Here is a 22,880-nt window from a genome sequence, read left to right on the forward strand (position 1 = left end):
GCTGCGCTTGCAATCAAGAACCAACGAATCAGGGCCTTCGCCACCTTCACGTGTTCAGCGTCTTTGTCTCGGCAGTCTTCATCGGTTGTGCACCCAGAGCTTCTACTTGAAGGTGGCGTGTGCTCGTGGCACACGCCATCACTTTCTGAAACGCCAAATTTCTGACATGCCCTACTGCTTCCAAATCGCAGTGTACTGTTACTCTCCTTCACTTTCGTTAGTTCGAACTTTCGTTAATTCGAACTGAAGCGGCTTCCCCTAGCGGTTCGAATTAACGAGCTTTTACTGTATATATGTCATATCCAAATATAAACACAATTTGAGCGGTCTGATTGCGAAGAGCAGCGCGCGAAGCGCTACGAACGACCCCGCGGAGCAGAATCACCAGCAGTTTCCAACGGCGCGACCTTGATGCAGCTCAATACACTTCGATGGCAGCGCCGCCACAGTATTTTTCGTCGTCGCGCGTGCCTCTGTTCCATAGAGTTTCTGAATACTCTATGCTCGGTCCAAAACTCTATGGTCCCAAGCATGCGCCATGATGCGCGGCTGGTCCCACTCAACCGTAGTTCAGGTATTCTAGCCTCTCTAGTTCAGGCACGTATGGTTCGTATTGAAAAGGCAGGAAAAATGGTGTTGAAACGTGTTCGCGGTGTTGATGTTTATTAGCACCGTTACTGCGGGTAATAGGTTGTGGTAGATGCTGTCTCCCCACTCTCGTCCAGTTCAGTCTCTCTGAAGGAAACCCGAGGAGTGTTGGCCTTCTACGACCCCCTTCATTATGTCTGTGTTTAAGCAACTTGCATTTGTGCGAGGTGCCGATAAAGCGCACGCCGTTCTTGCCCCTCATACGCACACAGCGCAGCTGTTGAGCGGAGACGCTGCTAGGAAGTTCTACGACGACACTGTGTCGCAACCGTCAACGTCTGTCGCCGTTGTCGAGCCGGTGACTTCGACGTGCGCAGGTCGAAATCACGGGCGCAAAACATTGCATTTTCAACCGGTGAAACCTGTAAAAGTCAGTGAATACTTCATTGCTGCTCAGAGTAGTGATATTTTAGAGCTAAAGCGTTGTCTAGGTTCTGGCGTTGATGTAAACGTCACTGATATTTTCGGTTGGACTGCTCTTATGTGTGCCTGTTTTGAGGGTGCCGTAGCCAGCGTTCAGTATCTCTTAAATAATGGCGCGAGCAAGTACCTGACAAATGCGCAAGGGAAAACCGCCATCGAACTAGCTGCTCAGCGTGGGCATGTTGAAGTCGTTGAAATGCTCTGTAAGCCAGAAAAACTCGCCAAGGCGGAGATCATTCTGAGCACGGAGCGGCAGGCTGATGATTCTCGACGCCATCCAGAGCAATTATGCCGCGTGTGCGGCAGTTGCTTCACTCCCTCAGAAATGAACACTCACGAAACTTCAATAGTGCATCAGTTTAACCTGAGACGGGATAGCGCACCGGGCCTGACGCATTACGGGATTTCCGAGAACAACGCCGGTTTCCAAATGCTTCTCGGTATGGGTTGGAACAGGGAGAAAGGGTTCGGAGTGCGGGAGCAGGGACGCAAGTTCCCCGTGAAAACTGTGTTCAAGCGCGACCGCAGCGGACTTGGAGTCGAGGCGTCCACTCCCCGAGTGACGCATTTTGCACCACATGATAGAGCCGCCGTTGCAAACGTGCGTGGAAAAGATTCGCGTGAAGGTACGGCACAATCGCTGAAGAGCAAGCGGAAAGAACAGGAGAGCCGCTCTCGAAGAATGAAACGAATGGAGATCGAATTTCGACGGTCCTTCCACTAGCTGCAGCAAAGAGCACTCTTCGTGAGTATTGAGCTTCTTGTAGTGAATGGAAAAAGGTTATCCATTCAACAGCAATGATAGCACTAGAACATGGGACACTTCATGCTCGATATTGTTTCATTGGCTGGATTGACATTTGTGTATGTTTGGGCAGACTGTTTATCGTCCAGGAATTTACAGCACATTTTCTGGCAGGTTTACAAGCAGTGCATGGCGTTCACATAATGTTTAATCTTTATTAAATAAAGGGCAAGCTTCCCTGAAGCCACTATCCACTATAAATACATTTTGAACTTTTTAGCCTCTTGCCAACAAGACGTTCACAAATGAATGCATTCACTGACAGATGGTAAATGTCAGTTATTCCTCTTGTGCAGAACTTTCCTGCAGTGTGCAAGCTGTATCTGTAAAAAAATGTGCTGATCCCATGCACTGGGAAATAATGTTATGCAAAGCATTTTGCAGGTACCTGGCCACCCAGCATTACCAGGTGAACCAATGTGTTTGTGTAAATTGGGTAGTAGTGTGTGTGTGGGTTGTGAGCGTACATGTATGTGACGACAGCAGCACGAAGACAACCATCTATGCCCGCCGTTCGATGCGAGCTTACGACATGACGATTGTTGGGTTCTACGTGGGTAGTGGGCGAGCGTAAGCAAGAGAAACATGGATTGGGATGCTATCAGCGACTACTTGACATGCATTCGTACATACCTATGGCTATGTCATGTGATGTATGCTAAAACCATGATGGCATTTGTACTCCAGCAAAAAAAAATCTTAAAACACTATTAACTTGGGCAATCATGAAGTTGGCAGAAAATCGTAGTTTCTACATAGCGTAAACTGCTCCAAGGAAAGTGCAGGAAAATGTGGACTGGTCCGCGAAATAGTGCAATCTAACACGGTGCCTGAAAATGTGAGCTGGCATGAGAAAAGAAGTTGAGTAAGTGCCACATGGCGCATGCGCCGAATGTTTCAAAGAGGTGGCTGCATTTGGAGCATGGCCTAGTGGTTAGAGCACCAGGCGGGTGGCACTACTCCACGGCAGTTCTATTCCATCATCGGTCACATACTGTTTTCTCTTAATTAAAGTGAGGTGAGGCAGGAACCTACTACCTACAAAATGCCAAGAATGATGCGGAGGATGTTTCACATTAAATGTCAACAAAGCAGGAATTCCTTTTTTCTTGTTTCTGAATGGATGCATAGTAGTACCATTTAGAGCTTGAGAAAGTTGCAAAGGTGCGTGACACCAGTAGGCACAGGAAACCTTGTTATGGCAGGTAACTCGTTGGGACTTGCATCTATGCTTTGAATCACTGTAATAACAAAGTTATCTGTGTGACACATCTCCTCTAGTGTGCACACTGGTATGTATACTAATATATGTGTAGGGTGCCAGCCATGGGGTATCCTACAATTGTTTGGAGGGAATGGTGTCGCAGCACTCTAGTGCAGATGGGGAGGCCATGACACTTTAGACCGGAATCACCCTCAGAGTGATGGAACCAGACACATCTGGCAAACTATGTTTTGTTTGTCACAATGGTTTGCTACAACACTGCTGTGTTTCTCTGTTATTATGTAAGAACATTATTGAAACATAAGCACTCATGCTATGTTGTATAGTTATATCAAACACGATTCTTGGGTCGCTAAATGAGCATGAGAAAGTCTGCTCAAGGTGCATTGGTTTCTATGTTTGTGTTTTCTTTGAGTTTCTCACCTAGCCTCGTCAGAAATTTGATTATATGGTCGAAGTTGTGAAGTGCCATTCATAGAGTGTTTTACCTCAATTAATTTTCAAATGTTACTAGTGTAGTAGCCAATATAGAAGCAAAGCAAAGATGGGTGGCCATTATGTAATAAGGCAAGCCACCCTCCCTACCGCAGACCCCGTCACCTCAACCAACACACATGATTGTCATTCTCCCACATAAGTGTTGAGGACCTAACTTTTTTTTCTTTTTTTTCATCATGTACTTATTGCACAGAGTATTTTCAGAGGTGGTTCTGTGCACCCTGTGGGTCACAGGAATTTCCAAGTTCTCGCTGCTGCAGGATCATGTCACGCAATCATATGAGCTTCATAGATTGTGCATGACATAGTAACACCATTGCACGTGATTTGGATAAAGTGGCTCCATTGAGGAGCAGAGTGCATGGGCTTTCATTTAAGTTTCCAGCTATTCTTGTGGTGTGCACTGCTGTAATACTTTGCAGATACCCTTTAGAGATCGAGGTTTTGTGGCTTAATTATTTAGTTCACAGCTGCCCATCAAAGAAAAGGAGAATGAGGGAGAAATTTTGTTATTGTTGTTAGTACAGAATGTTGGCAGAGAGAGTGGGAGAGTGTTGGTAAGTACTATAAACAGTGGTGCTTGGAGTGGTACTTGCCTGTATTTTAGTCTGTTCACATATTTTAACCTTCAGGATATAAATAAATGCAATGTTACATTCAAGTCTTGTAAATGGATTGAACTCTATTTGAGCCTTGAAAGCCTTCTTGTAGTTCTGCTCTTGCTTGAAGAGCAAAGCACATTTCGTCCATCACTTTTCAGTTTGCATCTATTATGATTTTGTGGAGTATGAGGCAGTTCCTGCATGGAGGATGTGGTGCTTAACTTAGAATCCTAGCAGTGCTATGTTTCTTTTTGCATGCTGCAAATATTTTTCTGCAATTCAGACAGCGCTGTAGTGCTAAGCAAGGAATTGAACTGGTAGTGCCGTTAGAACCTGGGAATATGCAATGCCTTTGTTCAAGTTAACAGCTATTGGATAATTATTGGAGAAATGTCTTGCTGAAAGAGGCCTTTTAACTGTGCTACTTTTGTAAATGCCAAACACATTGTTTTCACAGAATGAATCCTACAACAGCACGGGTGAAGCAGTACTTGGCAGACATTGAATCGACTGCCGAGACAATCTTAGCTGACAAAGAGCAAGTGGTTGAGCTTGACCGACGACGACAAAAGAACAGAGAAGCTCTAAGGTACGTCTTGCACATTCCACATCTTGTTGTAGGATATTAAAATGATGACATTTGATATTAAAATCCTGTGTGGGGACATGTGAAAGTTGGTAATGCCCCGGTCAGACGGGCAAATTTAGGGGCACTTTGTGCAAGCGCAATTCGCTGTACGAAATGTCAGTCACTTTGGCGGCGCACTGCTAGATGGGAAGGTAAAGGGTCCTTCGGCTTTGATGGCAATGTCGATGGTCAGATCAGCATGCACCTCATGTATTTGTTATATTATGTTTCCAAAATAACACTAAATTCTCCATAAGTAAGCGCAGTATTTAGTGTGTAGTGTAAATAAAGTAATTTGTGGCAAGTGTGTTCACATGCTCAATCGTCACAATCCAATACAAGACAGTATTGCAGCCAAGGCAAGCAGAAGGAGAATGAAAGTTTCAACAGCAGATGACTACTTATGGTATGGTGATGGTTCTATTTGAAATCACACACACAAAAAGAAAATAGGTTCGGAACTAGTGCTAACCCTGCATTGAGTATAACTTTATTTTTCAAGCACTGCTATTCAGGCTACACACTTCTATGCTTTGACACAAGGAAGTAAGTTCGACGAACGCATTTGCTGGCACATGCGTTCTACAGCAAGTGTCACTAAACCTTGCCATTTGACAGCCACAAATAACGCTGATGGCGATGGTAATAAACGCTGGAGTTATGATACGACTAATAAAAATCGGGCCCCTCAGTTAACCCCCTTTGTTCTCATTTATTACATAACGAGGGTCTCAAATCCGGCAACATTGATGCTTTCAGGTAGCATGTGTAGGTTTATTGACCAGTTGCCTTCAACCAAAAAGATCACGTTCTTGCGACGCCTGCGGCAAAAAGGACGTTCCATGTCTGCCACCAAGGTCTGTGAGTGGTGGCGCTGGCTAACACTCCCAGGGTTCTTCTAGGAAACATAAATACCCAAGAAAGTGGATGGGGAAACGGCACCGCGGTAGCTCAATTGGCAGAGCATCACACGCGAAATGCGAAGGTTGTGGGTTTGTTCCTCACCTGCAGCAAGTTGTTTTTTCATCCACTTTAATTTCCTTTAATTTATCGTTTATTTTATTTATTAAGCCCAAGTCATTTCTCCTATGTTGTCTTTAGAGTAAGTGTTTGTTGGCTTATGATATGACTGATGGCGAAGTAACACTAAATTTGCCTATTTTACTGGGGTATAAGTCATGCTATTTCGGTAGCAGTGTGTTGCAACCTTGTGGCACTGTCTTATTGAATCCTGAAGCCAGAATAGAAATCAAGGGCATTGTATTTATGAAAGGTATGTTTCCTCTGAAATGTGATGTGGATCCAATTGTACGCATTTCCCAGAAAGGTAACAAATCTGGTGCCACATTCAAGAGCAGCCTGTGGCAGGCATGGTGCTGGTAGAGCTGCCATAACTCGAATGGGGATAGCACATGGAGCTCCTGCTTGCGACTGCCCTGGCCCATATAGCATGTGCGTCCACTGCTGTATAAAGATGGTTCAATGACTGGGTCTAGAATTCTTCACTGCATGTTCACTGTACCATCTCGTAGCGTTTTTTTTGTTAAAATTGTGGCTCCAATACTTTCTGCCAGATGCCACATCACTCTCGCTTTTATGTGGTGATAGCAATATTCACTTAAACATGCTATAGTTCATAAATAAAAACAGTTCAGGAGCAAGGGGCCTTAGCCCCAATCATGAAGAGACTTCATTTACCTATCCACTTCACTGCAGCAGCATTGGTGCTGCTCAGTACTGGTGTCATTCATTAGAAGCAGCGATAAAATGCCATGCCGATGTTGTGGAAGCTTTATTGTTCACTGCCTCGGGGAAGTGCCATAAGTTTGGTAAAGCGCATTCTAACAGGGGGGTGCAGCTTGTGCTAACATTAGCCACATCTGCAAATAGATTGATTTAATGTCCAGTTTTGCTATGGCACCGCTGCTGCCAAGCTGGCAAGTAGTGGTAGTCCTTAGCAGTGTGAAAGGCAACTTTGGTAAAAAGCATGTGCCACAACAAACCTTCTTAGCCGGCCAGATCAAAAGGCAGGGAGGTGACAATAAAAGGACACTACAGTATACGTACGCCCAAGTGCGATATTTGGAAAATTTCTACTCTTCACTTGCCAGCCGCATTTCAAGAACTGAAAAATTTGACATTACAGTAAAAGCTCATTAATTCGAATTCCACGGGGATGCTACGTAAATTCAAATTATACAAAATTCGAACTAATGAAAGTTCAAGAAAAAGGTGGCTCGGTTAAGGCGCGTATATAGTCCGATGTGGCGTGAGCATGCACGCACTAACGCTATGTTACGTCGACGTGACCAACAAGGTCTATACTTCACAGCATTGGCGCAGCCAACTTAGCCGGACGCGGCCAATGCGGTCCGACGTGCCCGACGTCGAGAGGGCTCGTGGTCCATCCGCACGTTTGTCACGCTGACTGATGTGGAGAAAAAAAAAATGTTGCAGTTTCACCCTAAAAGTGAAGCATCGATTGCAACAGCAAATCAATAGATAGCTATACGAAGTAAGCATAGTAGTTTTGTCAGCCATATAAGCTCGCAAACATTCGCGTACTAACTAAATTAACAAGTACGGTGTCACGTGCACACAGGTAAACCTGAACACATCTTGCTCGATGACCATGGAAACTCGCTGAAAAACGCTGGAGTGAGGTATCGTAGCAGTAGCAGCAAGTGAATTGACCTTCGTACAGCTCTCACTTCAACGCGAACGAAGCGTAGAAAGCACAGTGTATACGAAGCTACTGGCACTTTGCACACTCTGCAAAGATCGCAGATCGCTTTGAAGATGAGGCCCATGCCTATGCCCACGCGGGCACGCAGTTTGGCCACTTTGCAGACCGCTTTCAAGATACAGCGCCTGCGTAGACGCACCGTAAGCAGCAGCTGCTGGAAAAGAACGTCGCTCCCCTTCCTCCCTCCTTCTCACCCCTGTGCCTCGCGAGTAACGGGAGAGGGCGCGCATCTGCCCAGCCTTCCTCGCTCGTGCCCGCGAGATTTAACCGCGTTCACCGGCCCACCACCGCATGCTTTCGCTCGCACATACATCATACGGTGCACTGCGATGATTTTATCGCCCTTGAGCTTTGTACGGAACCTCACGGGAGAGAAGTCAGCTGCAACAGAGGCGTTGGCCATGCCTGGCCAGGCGGAAACTCTCCAGTCAGGCCTGAACAAAGGGCTGCAGATGGAAACAGCAAAGCTGCATGGCCAGCACGGCGACTCTCCCCTGCTACGATGGTGCGGAGTTGTAATTATCGGTGGCGGTGCGGATTTCAGTGTGGATTACCGGGCTGTATTACATATTGCTTTCAATGCACTGCTGGGCGGACCACGGCGGCTACTTTGAATTATCCAAAATTTCGAATTAATGAGTTGGAATAACGAGCTTTTACTGTAAGATCATTAAATTTGCTTCATCATTATACCTTGCAGCCGAGGCTATTGAAAGCCAATAAATTGTATAAACATTGCAAAAGCAGCCGTATGTATCATTTACAGCAGTGTTACTAGAAATGTAGTCCATCACGTCCAACCAACTCAGCAAATTTTTGCATGACAAAATTTTTCATTCGTGAATGGTGGTAATATAATAATGTTGAAATACTCAAGCATGGTAAAAAACTGAACCTCGAGGAATGAGCAGCTGGTGCGTTGCACTGTGTGTGCTGACATTGACACCTTTGCATGTTTAGAGCACTGCAACACTTGGAGGAGGATGTCCACAGGCCTTGGGTTTGCATCGGGAACATGTTCATGAAAATTCCGAAGCTGCGGACCAAGGAGCTTCTTGAACAAGGCAAGTGCTTCTAATTCACGCACTGTTGCTCACTTTTACATACTGAAGCATTCAACACCAGGTATAATATGAGCATACTTAAAGGTGTACATTTAGAATGTACTTGAAATCAGGTACTATTTGGGTGGTGTGCTCTCAGAACTCTTAGCAAACACATCAACAAAGTTGTAACTTATAAACATCGCTAGTAAAATGCTAAGTCTATTTAGGACTTAGTATTAGGACTTAGACTTAGTATTAGTCTACTTAGGACTTAGGGAAGGTCAGCAATGTCCCTCAATGTAGCTCTGAAGTTCTCTCCGACCTCTTGGGATCGTGTGTGCAAATGTTGCTCTGCACGAAGCTTTCATACTGCTGGCCAACCGAAAATTGGGTAAAGCTGGTCTTGAAGACCAACCACGAAGTGAGGTCGGCTTCATGGTTTAGAAACCAGTTTCGCAACGTTCATAAGATATAATGCGACGTTTCTCAACTTGGTAACATCGTCCCACTGGTTATGGGCACTCACTCGCTCATAATAGGAGATCCAATCTTCAAAGTAAATGTAATCTGTGTGGGAGAAGATGGGGGGATCTCGCTGACGCAAGGCACCGGCACAGATTGGGGTGGGCGGCGCTGTTGGAGGAGTTGGAGGAGTGCATGCATCGTCAGGCATGATGGGAGGTAGAGTGCGACTCCAAAGTTCCAGGGTGGTCGAAACCCAGCACCTCCACCACTTGCTAAGAGATTTATTAGTAACGAGGGCAGGCGAATGGGTAGCAGTCACAAGCATTCTGCCAAGGGCAGCAACCACGAGCTCATACCAATAGCGATGGTGCTGAGGTGCAGGCAGGCTACTCTTCTTTGTTACAGTAACAGAAATAGAGATGTGCATGAGGCTAGAACTGTTACATATAACAAAGAAAGAGTACCGACTTAACCTCGTAGGCTTTGTTTAGGTACAACAGTTAGAAGTAGCGAACATAGCTGTAAGATAAGCGAGTTAAATTGCTGAGCGAACTATGTGAAGTCTTTTCTTTTCTGTGCACAGTTTTAGAATAGAATGCCTTAACTGCAGATAAAATATTTGCAGACAGTGCCTGCTTCATCAGAATTATGATTTGTGAATAAAGAGTTCAGGGATGTCTTATTCATGTGTGGACAGGGTTCTCCACTAACATGCACCAAGTGTTAGAAGGAACTCAAGCCTCGAATGTGAGCAAGACCAATTTCATGCACTTAGCAGCCATTTGGGAAAGCACACAGCTTTTGTTTGTGTGTAACATGAGAATCATTATGAAAGTTTTTCAGTGCTTCCAAACAGAGAGAACCAAAAAACTACGTGTGCCATTTCCATTATTTGTAGTACCAACTAGCCAAGCAGCTTCACTTCTTCGCAGCCTATTATTGACTAGCCAGCATATTCAATATTGATGTGACTGTTTAGTTTGAATCACTGCGCTGTACTGTCAAAATATACAATTAAACCTCACCATAACGAACTTCAATATAACAAAATTCTCGATATAATGTATGTAACTTTTCATACCATCATTTCCACAGAACACCATGTATTTATAACCTCAATATAACAAAGTGTGTTTATATGCGATTTCAGTACAACGAAATTTCACTCTCGCCGCAAAGGAATGCCGAGACAATAAGTAGAAAATTCCGAGGATGCCGATGGCCAAATGATTGAATTGCAAGCACGTGCTTGCAAATGCATCTCTCAAATCGCACGCGACGCGACAAGTGAGACCCCCGCAGGGGAGCCGCATCATGCTCGCTATAAAGTCCAAATGCGATAAGGTGCTATCGCACCCCACGCACTGTGTACTTGAGGTGTGAGTGAAAGTGTGGGAGGGTGAGACAAGAAAAATGGTGGCTTCACGAGTGCCGCTTTCCCGTGCTAGCAAAGAAAAATAAGGGGAGGAGAGCTTGCTCGCGGTAACGCGATTAAGTGCACCCACGAGGGGCGGGGAGAAGGGGTTAGGTGGCGCTTCATGGTTTCTGGCACGTGTCTTGGCCATGGCTGCTTATGGCTGTAAGCGCGGCTGAGCTCATACGCAGCCGCGCACACTGCCTTAGAGGTATCTGCTGCGTGTTCAAAGAGTGGGCATGCCGAGATGGCGTTGCATCATGTTAGCTGTCTTCCCGCGCATTTAGTATTGGAGGTTGCTTAATCTTGAGTTTCAGCGACCTGTTGGAGCGATAGGCAGACAAAGCATTCGCACCCTTCTGCCGGCGCTTTTTGTGATAGCGTCGTCCCAGTGCAGGTGGCGCTGTCAGCTGCGGGGGCAAAGTGCACGCGAGAGCGTGGCTGACTTCGCCTAATTCGTACCGCTGATGTGATGATGATGTTGTTGTGGCATGAAACCGTACCATTCGTTGTCGATTCCCAAATTCATCAAAATAAATTGTTTTCTCATTCAAATGTGCTTTTTCTGATTGCCCAATACGGAAAATTCTGCAGCCTCTTTTCCTGTAAAAGAAATAGATCGGTGACCGTACTTATTTGCATAACAGGTCGAACTTCACTACAACAAAATTTCGATGTAACGAAGCAAAATGCCGATTTTACCTACTTCGTTATATAAAGGTTTAACTTTATTGGTTCGGTTCAAGTTCAGTGTGCTGTACCTTTCGTCTGGTTCAGAGAAATAAATATACGGCAGAAACCATCTTAATATGACCTGTTGATGTTAATGTGTTTAGCATTGAAGCAATATAGCGGCACAATATACCGTATTTAGACAATTGTAAGTCGACCCATTTTTCTAATTTTGAAAATCAGAAGTGGGGGGTCGACTTACAATCGAAACCAAAACATGCCACCGCTGAAAAAGAGACCAATGGGAGCTACAACGTAGTTACAATTTTATACTTGCTCTATGGCTCTACCCGTAGATTTTTGCTATCCTGCGTGTTTTTTTGCTTTTCGAAAGGGTTTTTCAACATTTTTGAGAGTTTTACAGTGTACACAACACTAACGAGGGGTGGTGTTGATAGTTGAGGGAAGAGCAGACACCGCTCACGGGTGTTTTCTATAGTTTGACCAAAGGAATTGGTTTGATGCGTTCGACTTGACTGCTGGCCACGTGCTACTTCATTGCTTCTTCAGTCATCATGCATGCTCCAGGCCCACTACCGTATTTACTCCCATAATGATCGCACCCCTGAACTTTGTCGTCAAAATTCGATTTTTAAAAATTTCCCATGTAATGATTGCACCCCGAACTTATCGCAGCGATATGTCGTGTGCCAAGTCTAGCTAATATTGATCGCGCTTACCATCTGTCGAATGCTATGCGAACGACTCTTCATGACAAACCAAGCGGTCTGCGCGCACCAAACATTCTTAAGTAGATGCCTCATTTCATTACTTTCATCACTTTCTGCATTTTCATGACTAAAAAAGCTGCAGCCAAACTTGCCTTTATTATGTGTAGGCTTTATAATGGTTGTGGTCAACAACAAAAAAGGCGCCTTTCGTTTCTTCTCATCTGCAGTCGTGGGCACGCAACAAATCGCGAGCGGCAACGATAGTAGCCACGTTTACACTGGTACGTTAAAAGTGTGCCCTATTCATACGGCGACGCTTGTAACACAGCTAAGATATTCACCCGCCCTTAGTGGAAACGTGCCGTATTAGAATAGTAGTGAAGACTGATGCCGCAGTTTCCGCAGCATGCCAGCCATGTGTTTCTGTGTCACTGGCAGCTAAGCGCTCCCATCTGTTTCTGGCCCCACAAAGTGGACATGGCTACTTTATTGCCGCAAACTTGCCGATATTAACGATATTATTCATTACTGATATGGAAGAAACTGTTTCAATGCATGTAATTTACTCACGAGAAGAAAAAAAAAACGCGTTCGGCCTGCTACGCCGGCCGACATTTTTGTTTTGGTGTCCCACAGCAAATGCGGGCCGAAAAAAATTTTTTTTTCTTCTCGCCGGAAATTTAACCTGCGTAATGATCGCACCCCTGATGTTGCGTCAATTCTTCTGACAAAAAAGTGCTATCATTATGCTAGTAAATACGGTAATCATTTGGCACTTGTTCACAGCAGTGTTCAAAAGGTCTGCCATCCTTTACGCCAAAAAAAACAAATCACTGTGCAGCGGGCCGCAAGTTCGATGTTTCTGAACGGGTGGTGCCAGAGTGGCGACTGCAGCGAAGTTAAATTTTCACTTGTGACGGCAAGTGAGCAGTTTCCCACGTGCTGAAGTCTGGAGGCTTGCCGGAGCTGTAGGCCAAGCTTGCGGCGTACATCGCTGAAATGCGTGATCGGTCCCTGCCAGTGAAGTGCAACATGGTCACGAAACAAACCTGGATCTTTGCCTTTTTAAGGACCTGCTCTGCCATGAGTACAACAAATGGCTGGTGGCAGAAGACCGCGAACTTACGCCAACAGGACCTGTCAAAAGAGACTCCCTGATGGCTATGTGTGGTTGAGTGCATTCGGCGTGGGCTGCTGTTCCACAATATGTCATGGTGCGGTCGTTTGCCAAATGTGGAATTTCGTTGGACAACGACGTGCTGTGGGACCGTAGGAGCGCTGACGATGGCAGCACTAATTAAGAGGAGTAGTCCAATGACCATGTCAGCTACTAATAAATTTGCGTTGTGGAAGGCGCCCTCGGGTATTCTCTACTTTTTTTTTTTTCCTGTCACGCAATACAGGGGGGTTGACTTACATTTGAGTGACTTACAATCGTGTAAATACGGCATTGCCACTGCTGAAAATTTTTATCTACGAGGTGTGTGCTGCCCGGATACTCTTCTCTTGTGCTTCCCTATGAACACTCCGCACCATCTAGCGACACTGCCAAGAAGCCTGCGCATGGCCTCTGAAATGCATAACTTGTTGGCACATGCAAACGCTGAGAAACACCTCACGCAGCACCTGGGCTCCTTTTTTGCACTTCTTTCTGGACACACCGCGCCATCTACAGTCAAACCCACTTATAACGATACCGGTTTTAACAATGTATCGGTTATAAAAATGAAAAGCTGCTGCGCTGTCAACTTTTGTATGTTTCCTATGGGGCAATAACCCGCTTACTACAATGTCCCCATGCCCCATTATAGGTAGTAACGATGGTAGTGACTACAGTGACGAGGCCTGGCACTTTAACATCTGCACTGCAGTGATGGGGCCCGGCTGCATTGAAGCTTCACTCTGTTATATGCTCCATTTGGTTATACAAAAGCGGGCATTGAGAATCATGACACTCTTGAGAACCGATACTCCCAGCAGGCCACTGCTCAATCAACTAAACGTATTGCCATTCGATCTTATGCGGGAGCATAAAGCAGCTAGCTATGTAAACAGTGTTGTAAAACCTAATCATCTTTTCCCTGTGTCCATATTTTTTTCATCATCATACCAGAAGTACTGCCACTAGAAATTTCAACTTGCCTCCTGTACATAATGCATATGGCAGAACATATGGCAAATATGTTAGAGTTAAGACATGGAACAACATACCCTCCAAAATAAGAAACATAAAATTTTGGCAAAGCACTATTTATTAGCTATAAACCACTGATTTTGTGCCTGTATTCTTGCGTGGTGTTCTGTTGTTTGTGGTTTGATAATTTATGTAAAAAAATATTTTTTTTTCTGTTTTTGTTGTGCTAATGTGTTGCATTCATCCCCTGTATTGATCCCCCTATGCTTGTACCAAATGTCTATTATATTTCGCATATCCGGACCCATCCACTAGCCTGCGGGTACTGGGTCCAACAGTCTTTTGCATATGCACTGTAATACCTATGGTGACAATAATACAGAAAGAGAGAAAGAAAGTTCACTAGAATGGAGAGGGAACGGTAAAAAGCTTAAATAAAAAAAGGTATGACATGTGTTGATGCTTGTGTAGCACCTGACAATGAATATTGTGCTGGATTAAGAAAAAGAAGCAGCCGGTAATCGCTCGCTTAAAAGACCGATAAACATACAGTGCGATGCAACTTGAGAAATAATTACATTGAAGCTTCCAATACCTTAGAAGAAAAGAAAAATAAAACACTCGCGACGGCACATCACAAGTCGGCGTAGGCGTTGAAGCCTAGCCATAACGAAATTATTTCTTAACAGCTCTGATAGTGTCCATGTAACAATGGTTGCCTGCGTATTGTCAAATGCTCATATACTGCGTCATAAAGCTCACGGTATGGTGTGAAAACGTGCTCGCAGTGAAAGCTGAAAAAAACATTGCGCGCGGACATGCATGCAGACACGCAGTTGGTCACCGCGAACCTGTGCAATCGCTGCATTGAAGTCTCATTCTGCATTGCTCCATTTGGTTATTTAGTTCAACCTTTGTTTAGGCTGATCTAGGGGCAGGAAAGGGACTCTGTTCATAGTCAGCTGGTCTGTATGCTAGTGGAACGACTTGTGGCCGGAGGAAACGCCAGTTGTGTTTAACTTTTCCTTTTGCTTCATTATTGCATCGAGTGACGGCTCGCTGCGACGCTAGCAGATGCTCGGAACTATATATCCGCGACATGGTTTAGATAAGGTGGAAAATAAGATATTGCGAAAGATCGTCCATCATCCGACCCTGCAATAACCATTCAACCCATAAGCAAAGTCACCCCTTACCTCATCTGGTTTTTCCCTAATTGTACAACACTTTTCGTGCAAAATTGGCAACTGCAAACAAAGGGTCGCAAGCAACAGTCGAACAGGGAGGTAAAACATAGATTGCTTGTGAAAATATTTGTGGATGAACATCTTTTTATTTAAAAAAGAAGCAGAGAAAATGCCGCCGGAAGTGGAGAATAATTCCGTGTGTTTTGAATGACTTCTACAGTTATCAATTGAGCCGTCTGACGTAGCTGCTTTGCTGCTGTGCTAATGGGGTGTTTTTCTAACCTTCCGTGGTGGGTGCAGTACGTCTAGAACCGCAATGTCCTGCGCTCTACGCAGTTGTAAGGGATTGGTGACAACGCATCGCTACGCAACTTCCCAAATAACAACACAAGTTTTGTGGCACTTGGTAGAGCAGTAAAGGAGGAATCCAAAAGAACTGCGATTGTTCCGCAAATATACATTTCTCTATAATTCTTCCAGAGCTAATTCAAAATACGCTACTAGAAATCTTTATTCTGGACTTTTGCTCGTTAACTTGTTCTTGGCAAGGTTCTTCCTGCGCATCTTTCTTGCGTGAGTCCATTTGATGTGGTTCTTTGTTTGCCAAGTAATAAAGAGGTGTATCTCACAGGCGCACCTGTGAGATACACGTTATTTCAATTATCTTTTGTGGGTTTACGTCTTTATGGCGAATGGTGGGCATTATTCACATTTGTACTAGTGAAAGTACCCTCCCCCTCATTTACATAGACAAGTTGCCTTGGGTTAGCACCCCCCCCTCCCCCCGAAAATATCCTGCGTACATGCCTGCAACCGGTGTTCTGACTCGGTGCACATGTTGGCCACGTGCCTTCAAAACTGTGTAGTCGCTATCCATGATTGCGTCGATAGAGACCGTGGTTTCATCTGCAGTTATTGTAGGAGACAATGGTTTCATTGGGACTCTGTGCGAATGTCAGCCGCCTGCCTTCAGAACCGCAAGGCTGCCGTGCATGAACCTTGCAACCACGGTTTCGCCTGTAGCGGTTACGGCAAACAATGCAAAGCTGTCAAGGATGAAGAGTACTAGCTACATCAGAATGGACAAATGATTTGTTGGCGACCAGCTCACTGGCGATAAAATAATTGGGATGTGCACGTGGTAGTGAAAACACTCAGATGAAGACGTGCGCCGCAAAGCAAGTCACGAGGCCTTCACTGCTGCAAGCACTAATCAGTCACGAGATAAGTCCAGCTTCCGCACTGCTCTTGTGCAAATTTGCTGATTCAGTAAATAAAAGCGTGTTGATTTAGTAAGCATTTGTTTATTGTTTTCTTGATAACCTCGATAATTCGACATTCAGTTAATTCGGTCATTTGTTTCAGTCCTGTGAAATCCAAGTTAGCAAGGTTTTACTTATAAGTACACGAAGGCATGTTGCAGTTTGCCTGGTGTTGCTGTGAAGATCGGGCTTTCTTGGATTATTTGTCCACGACAGCCTCCACTGGGATCTGTTGCAAGTTGTTTTGTGTCTTCCAATTTCAGATTCTCTGAATCTAATTGCACTCCTCCAAGACTGTGGAGGTTCACCATGATGAGCAGCGTTATAAAATTTACTTTTCATCAAACTCCTACTAAAGTAACATTTGCAGTGCACGTTATGTTACGGCAATTTATGGCAGCGAACACGCATCTGGATGTTTCTCTTGCCTTTGCTGTAGAAGGTCAGTGTCCATTGAGATTTGTTGCTTTTGCAAAATTGGCAATTTTTTTTAAAAGCAAAGCTCTCCTTGTCTGTGTTTCAGGAGTTTAAGAGGTCGTCTGTATTACTATTCATGCATAGGCTCAGCTGGGGTGCAGTTAAGTTTTTGTGTTCTTTTCTCCTTGAAGTAGACCAAAGTCTCTTCAATGTGATTATCGGCGTTGATGAAGCAGTAGGCAGGTTGGAGGTAACAAAACTTGAAGATATATTGCAATGGAAATATTTACACAGTCAAATACAGAGTTAGCAAAAGAACACTGATGCAAAACATACAAGTAAACAGCGCCTTACTCTTCTGCTTTTCTTAAGTTAGAGCCTAGGACAACTGTCACTACATACGACCAACTGAGTCTCACTGTACTACCACTAAGTGGTTACGGCCCAGACTAGCGTTGCATCGTACGGAGTCTTACTGTTCTATCAGGTTTAGTGATTACAGCCTAGACTGAGGAACAAGCACCTCGTCTCGATTGTTATAGGCGAAAGAGACAAAGAAAAAGGGCGGTAGGACCGTTAGCCCATCTCACAGAAGCAGTTGCCAATGAGAGTTGACAGCAGTTGCCAATGAGAGGCAAGCAGATCATCCATTTTTCATCTATCGCATTCTGTACCACACTACCATTAGATATAAAAACACTTAAAATTCATGAATTCAAGAAACAACTAAAAGATTACATTTTGTTGAATACTGAGGCCTAGTTCATACTCACAACCATTCTTTCAGGGTGCCTTCATTTCATTTTCATTGCCATACCATTAGGTTTCTATTTCTGCCTGACATATACGTTCGAGTGAGCAAATTATACTGTATTCGTCACGTCATCTATGCCGTTACTTTATTAGTTGTCAACGAGATTATGTTACAGTGCTTTTTTTCATTACATTTACACACATGTAATTTTTCAGTCATGCTATTCATACTAAAACCTGTCATTCTTCCATGTTAACAATTTGTTGAAACTGCTGTAATTTTTGTTTTATTACGTTTGCTTTGTAAAGGAGGTCCCATTGCAGTCTTTGACTTTGGAACCTCCTTCTGTGTATTAACATCTTGTAAGCTTTCTAATCATCTCAGTAAAAACCGATTCTGATTCCACTGTGTTAAAATTTTCTACCTTGATGTTTTCTGCTCATCAAGCTGCAATAATTGTCTTATCTGTGGAGCCCATTTCTTCTTGCGTGACAGTGGGCATCAAGATCAACTGACTCTAAATGCAGTGCCTGGATGAAAAATGTAGCAGGAGACAGTAAATTATAATTGAAAACCATGATTACCATAATTGTTTATCTTTTCCATGGCTACAGCAGAATGAAAAAGACAGCATTTCAATTCACCACAGTGTAATGCACATGTGGTGGATCTATTTTCAGGCTAGGTGCCCTTTGACTCTTTTCTTGGTTAGTTTGCATGAGAAGTGAATTCTTCTGTACCATTAATTGAAACATGGGAATAACAAGTGGCAGTCTAAATTGGCTGATTCATTATGTCGTGATAACTTTCTGCCCAGTGTTGCAATACCTTGTGTTTCTGTGCCACTTGCTATTTTCAGGATGTTTTGTCCTCTTCAAGAGCTGTCGTACATTTTTACATGCTAAGGAAGCACATCAAAAGCAAAAGCACTAAATAATGACATTTAAAGTGCGATGCATACATCCTGAGGTACATATGGTGGAATTTCCCTTCAAATTTGAATGATATGCGAAATGTTTTATTGAAAAAAGTTGGAACGTTGAACTTCTGAATGTCTGCCTTCAGCAGTATGCTGTCACATGGTTTGTTTACTTTAGTTCTTTCTGACAATAGTTTATGCATAAGGCATATCTTTCTAGTTGTACAGGTGCTTTTCCAGTATGCTGGGTATACAATACTGGCTTCCCATCTGGCATTCCTGTAAGGAATTCGTGCATAGAATCTGAATTTTGTAAACTTTACAAAATTTACTGATGAAATTAACATTTTTAACCTGTTATGCACTATGCTTTTAACGAATCTGAAGGTAGAAGAACTTTGATGAAACGAAATTTTCAGTGGAGTGAAATACTGATTAGCACATGAATAATCAGCATTTCCCTCTTGCAGAGCAAGAAAAGCTAGAAGATGAGATCGGATCTTTACGGAAGAAGCTGAAGAAGAATGTGCAATCTCTACGTGAAATGGAAGGCAGGCCTGAAGTGCAAGGCTTCTCGCTGGAACCCCTCAGCCGGGAAGAGATGCAGGCAATCAACAAGGCCATAGGCCCTTGTACGTAAACACAGTGTACCACAGTGTACATTTAAATAAATGTGAGCCACGCTGCATGCAGTATTTCTTCAGATGCTACAGTTCTGGCAATATTTACGGCCAACACCTCTCCAATGAATGGATGCAAATCTGGAGGCAAGAGAAAGGTATGTGCAGCAGTTTATGTGGTTGTGGTGAATGTCATTTTGTCTTTTGGACACCATGAACGAAAACAAAGATTGTTGAGATAAGCATCAGCATCTCTTCACTCATATCCACAAAAGCGATCAGCCCATTACTGTTCTTTTATTTTTATTTGTTTGTGTTAAGCTGCCAGCTTTTTTCAGATGCTAAGGCAGCAGGTACTCTAGGTGTACTAAGATTATTAGAACAAAGCAAGAACTTTAATAAAACTGTTGTATATGTTGACTTGTAAAGTGATGACACCAACATAATATATCAGTGAAGCAATATAATGCATACAATGCAAACCGAAATGACAAAGTTGGCAAGAAAGCAAGTTACAGCAATAAACTATACCAAGTATAATGATGTGCTCTGCATAGTAGGAGGAGGCATAAAGAAAGAAAGCCTGATCTGTCGTTTTTTCTATTTTTATCATGAAAGATTATGGAGTGTCAGTGCACACAATCTCAGCCAAAAATCTGTTCCACTTTGTGATGGTGCGAGGGACAGTTTGTATATAAAAGCAGTTTTATGGCATAATAATTATTCGAATGTCTTATTGTGGCTTTGTATATTTCGCCATTTGCTGTAATGTAGCCAATACCAAGGGAGCTGTTTCAATGTCGGAAGTAAAATTTTAATGGGTTGATTTTTTTCTTTTTGCTTCAAGAGAAAGTAACCTTGATAAACAATATAACTCAGCAGTGGATAACTGAAATTCATATGTATAGAAAAAAGTCGCAGTTTCACCTGAAAAACAAAACATTGCTAGCAATGGCAAAGTACATATTAGATAGTTAAATAAAGTAAGGTTTGTACTTTTATCGGTGATATAAATTGCAGTAAGCATTCGCTTGCTAATTAACAAGCATGGTGTCATGCATGCACAGATAAACATGAACAGCTGTCTATGACTGCAGCATTATCTGTGATAATGCTGCCGTGATGAAGAGCACTGGCAACAGGGAGCAAATGCTTCATGTAGCTCACTTCAACTGCTCACTTCATTGTGTATTTGAAGTTTACATTATGTGACCTCCTACACTAGGCGCGTGGGAAGATGGTGTATGTGAAGTCACAACCATCTTGACTTGCCATTATTCCGTGCACCCGCCACAGACTACCTCCAATATATAGTGCGCAGACCATGTTTGCTGCATATGCGTTCAGCCACGCGGACAGCTACATTTAGCCATGGCTTCCCTAGATAGAGCACTCCCCTTCCCTACCCGTGTAGGTATTAAACTTTGGCCACCCTGCTTATCAGTTTATCATTATATTTCACTGTAACTCTGTGCATGTAGCTGCAGTGTGCCACATAGCGTAGATGCCGCAACTGCTGTGGGATGCTGTGATGAGTCCACTGAGTGTGCACGCTGCAGATTGCTGAGGACAGCTGCGTTTGGCTCGTTTGGTGCATCGTAGGCGCTGAAATCGGAAATCGTGGTGTCTGTGTGAACAACCAAAATCAAATTTGACCTGTGCGCCACGGTGATGTTCAGTAGGCGGAGCTCTGATAGCCTCCGCGACTAAAGAAATAGTCTCGCTCAAGAAACCATGCTTCCAAAAAATGCATATTTCTCGGGACCGTTGCGGGCATATCTTGCTCCACTGTAGCCTTTGCAGTGCAAGTCATTGAAGAAGGAGTGAAAGCACTGCAATAGCTTTGTTTGATTGCCAATAACTCCGCTTTTTCTGAATGGATTGAATTACTTGTGGGAAAGTATTTCTGAAATAGTTTTAACTTCAATTTAACTTCAAATACATTTCATGACTTCGATAAAGAGTGGTTCAGGCCCCCTTTAAGGAAAGCCTAGTGGTTGCTTTCTACTACACACTGTTATATCAGTGCATTGAAGTGCATTTGTGGTCATCGTTCTCTTCAACCTCCACTCGGCATATCTGCACAGGAAGCAATCGTGGATTTTGTCGGGTTCACTCAATGTTTTAGCACTTCACTGCAAGAGTAAGTTGAGGACCTCCCCCTTAGTGAGAAGATTTAGGTTTGAGCTGCTTCTGACGTAATTCACTAGCTCCGAGTTGTCGTTCCTGTAAATACCTGAAAATGAGTAATTCAACTCACTGCAACGGCTTGGCCTTCCTGAATAATTATGTTGTACTTAATCATGTTAATTGGCTCACATATTTTAGATATGTGGTGCCAGAACTTTAGAGGGGGTAGATAATCTTTCGCTGTATGAAAAGTGTTATGGAAGTGATGCTGGGGGAGTGTTAGTTATGCACAGGTCTGTGCTGGAAATGTAGTAGACTTCACTTAGCTTGCAAGACGTCTGAAATTGGTTTTATAAATGTGGAGGTTAACACAGAAAGAAACACAATGCGAGGAAAAGCGTATGCAGCAGCAGTGGGATGCTCCCAGACAGCTGCTGCTGCGAATGGCAAAAGAAACTTCAGCATGAGTGCACATCCTGTCATCGCAATAATCAAATGAGCAGCTTACCTGGCACAGTACCAGCAGACTCAATACTTTAACGTGGTGACTTGCATGATAAGTGCATGTCTAGCATTCGATAAACAGCTTTTTATTATTGCTTTTTGGAGCGCAGCTCTTAGGCGTGCGTTCCTTTAGTGTGCGTCGGCGCAACCGCATAGCGAAAGATGAAATGGCAAACGCGAAGCACAGTGGGGTATAAAAAAATGGTGAGAGCGAAGAGAGCACGAGGTTGAAAGCAGAGAAAGCCACTTTGCAGCACCACCGGATGGTGCTCACGTCTGCCAGCGGCTGTGAAGGGAAAGCTTGCCTTTGCACAGCATTTGCCACAAGCGTTTTCCGGTAAAAATTACAGTTGCATAATCTGCAGTTGCCAAGAAGTGGCCACTGTGTGGCTGGTCTATATGTAGCGCTGCGTGTCGTGGCTCTGCCCGTCGGTGTGTGATTGGTGCGATGCTTCAGTATATCTCAAAATGAAAACGCATATACAGCTGCGCTCAAATTTCGCATTATAGATTATCGTAATCATCTGTGATTTTTTTCAACAGTGTTTCATGTGCAACTTGGCTAACGGCAGATAATCTCTGCCTGACTGTGGTGCTGTCACCCATGCACTGCTCAAGAGGCACCCATATCTTTACAGAATAGTTACACTGACAAATGCAAACACCAGTGAGAAAGAAAGTAAATTTTCACATAGGGTACACTGGAACTAATTTAATGCATGCTTTAAACTGGCCTGGCTTTCTTTTATATTGTGGAACAGGTAAGGAGATGTGATTTAATGCATTTTTAAAACTTTCAAATGATGTACGCTGGTTCACAAGTTTTAATGCTGGCTTTATGCTGTGGCTGCAGCTTGCAGTTTCTGGTCTGGAAGGAGCAAGCTGATGGGCCACCAGCATGCTACATGGCAGATGACCAAACCATTACGCTTGCTTGGGGAATGCTCCAAAAGCAGAGGGGTTTACTTGTCATTGTGCAAGAACAATTACCCCCCCCCCCCCCCCACCTCTCATTATTCTAATTTCTTAAACATTTTTTACTTCTCTCAC

At 43.8% G+C, this 22,880-nt stretch overlaps 1 protein-coding gene across 4 annotated transcripts; it reads left to right on the forward strand.

Moving 5' to 3' along the window:
- The first annotated feature begins 418 nt into the window (after positions 1 to 418).
- LOC135911961 (p53 and DNA damage-regulated protein 1-like) lies at positions 419 to 19,264 on the forward strand. 4 transcript variants are annotated; one of them, XM_065444330.1, is made up of 4 exons: positions 419 to 574; positions 4,659 to 4,790; positions 8,536 to 8,639; positions 19,047 to 19,264. In XM_065444330.1, exons 2-4 carry the CDS (start codon positions 4,660 to 4,662, stop codon positions 19,214 to 19,216), a joined length of 405 nt encoding a protein of 134 aa, XP_065300402.1. In that variant the 5' UTR covers positions 419 to 574; position 4,659; the 3' UTR covers positions 19,217 to 19,264. The 4 variants fall into 4 exon arrangements, with proteins under 4 accessions (XP_065300402.1, XP_065300403.1, XP_065300401.1 ...); XM_065444331.1 differs by having other exon boundaries at positions 452 to 597; XM_065444332.1 differs by lacking the exon at positions 419 to 574 and adding an exon at positions 1,676 to 1,816.
- Positions 19,265 to 22,880: the final 3,616 nt, after the last annotated feature.

Source organism: Dermacentor albipictus, chromosome 10, assembly GCF_038994185.2.
Source record: "Dermacentor albipictus isolate Rhodes 1998 colony chromosome 10, USDA_Dalb.pri_finalv2, whole genome shotgun sequence".
NCBI lineage: Eukaryota > Metazoa > Arthropoda > Arachnida > Ixodida > Ixodidae > Dermacentor > Dermacentor albipictus.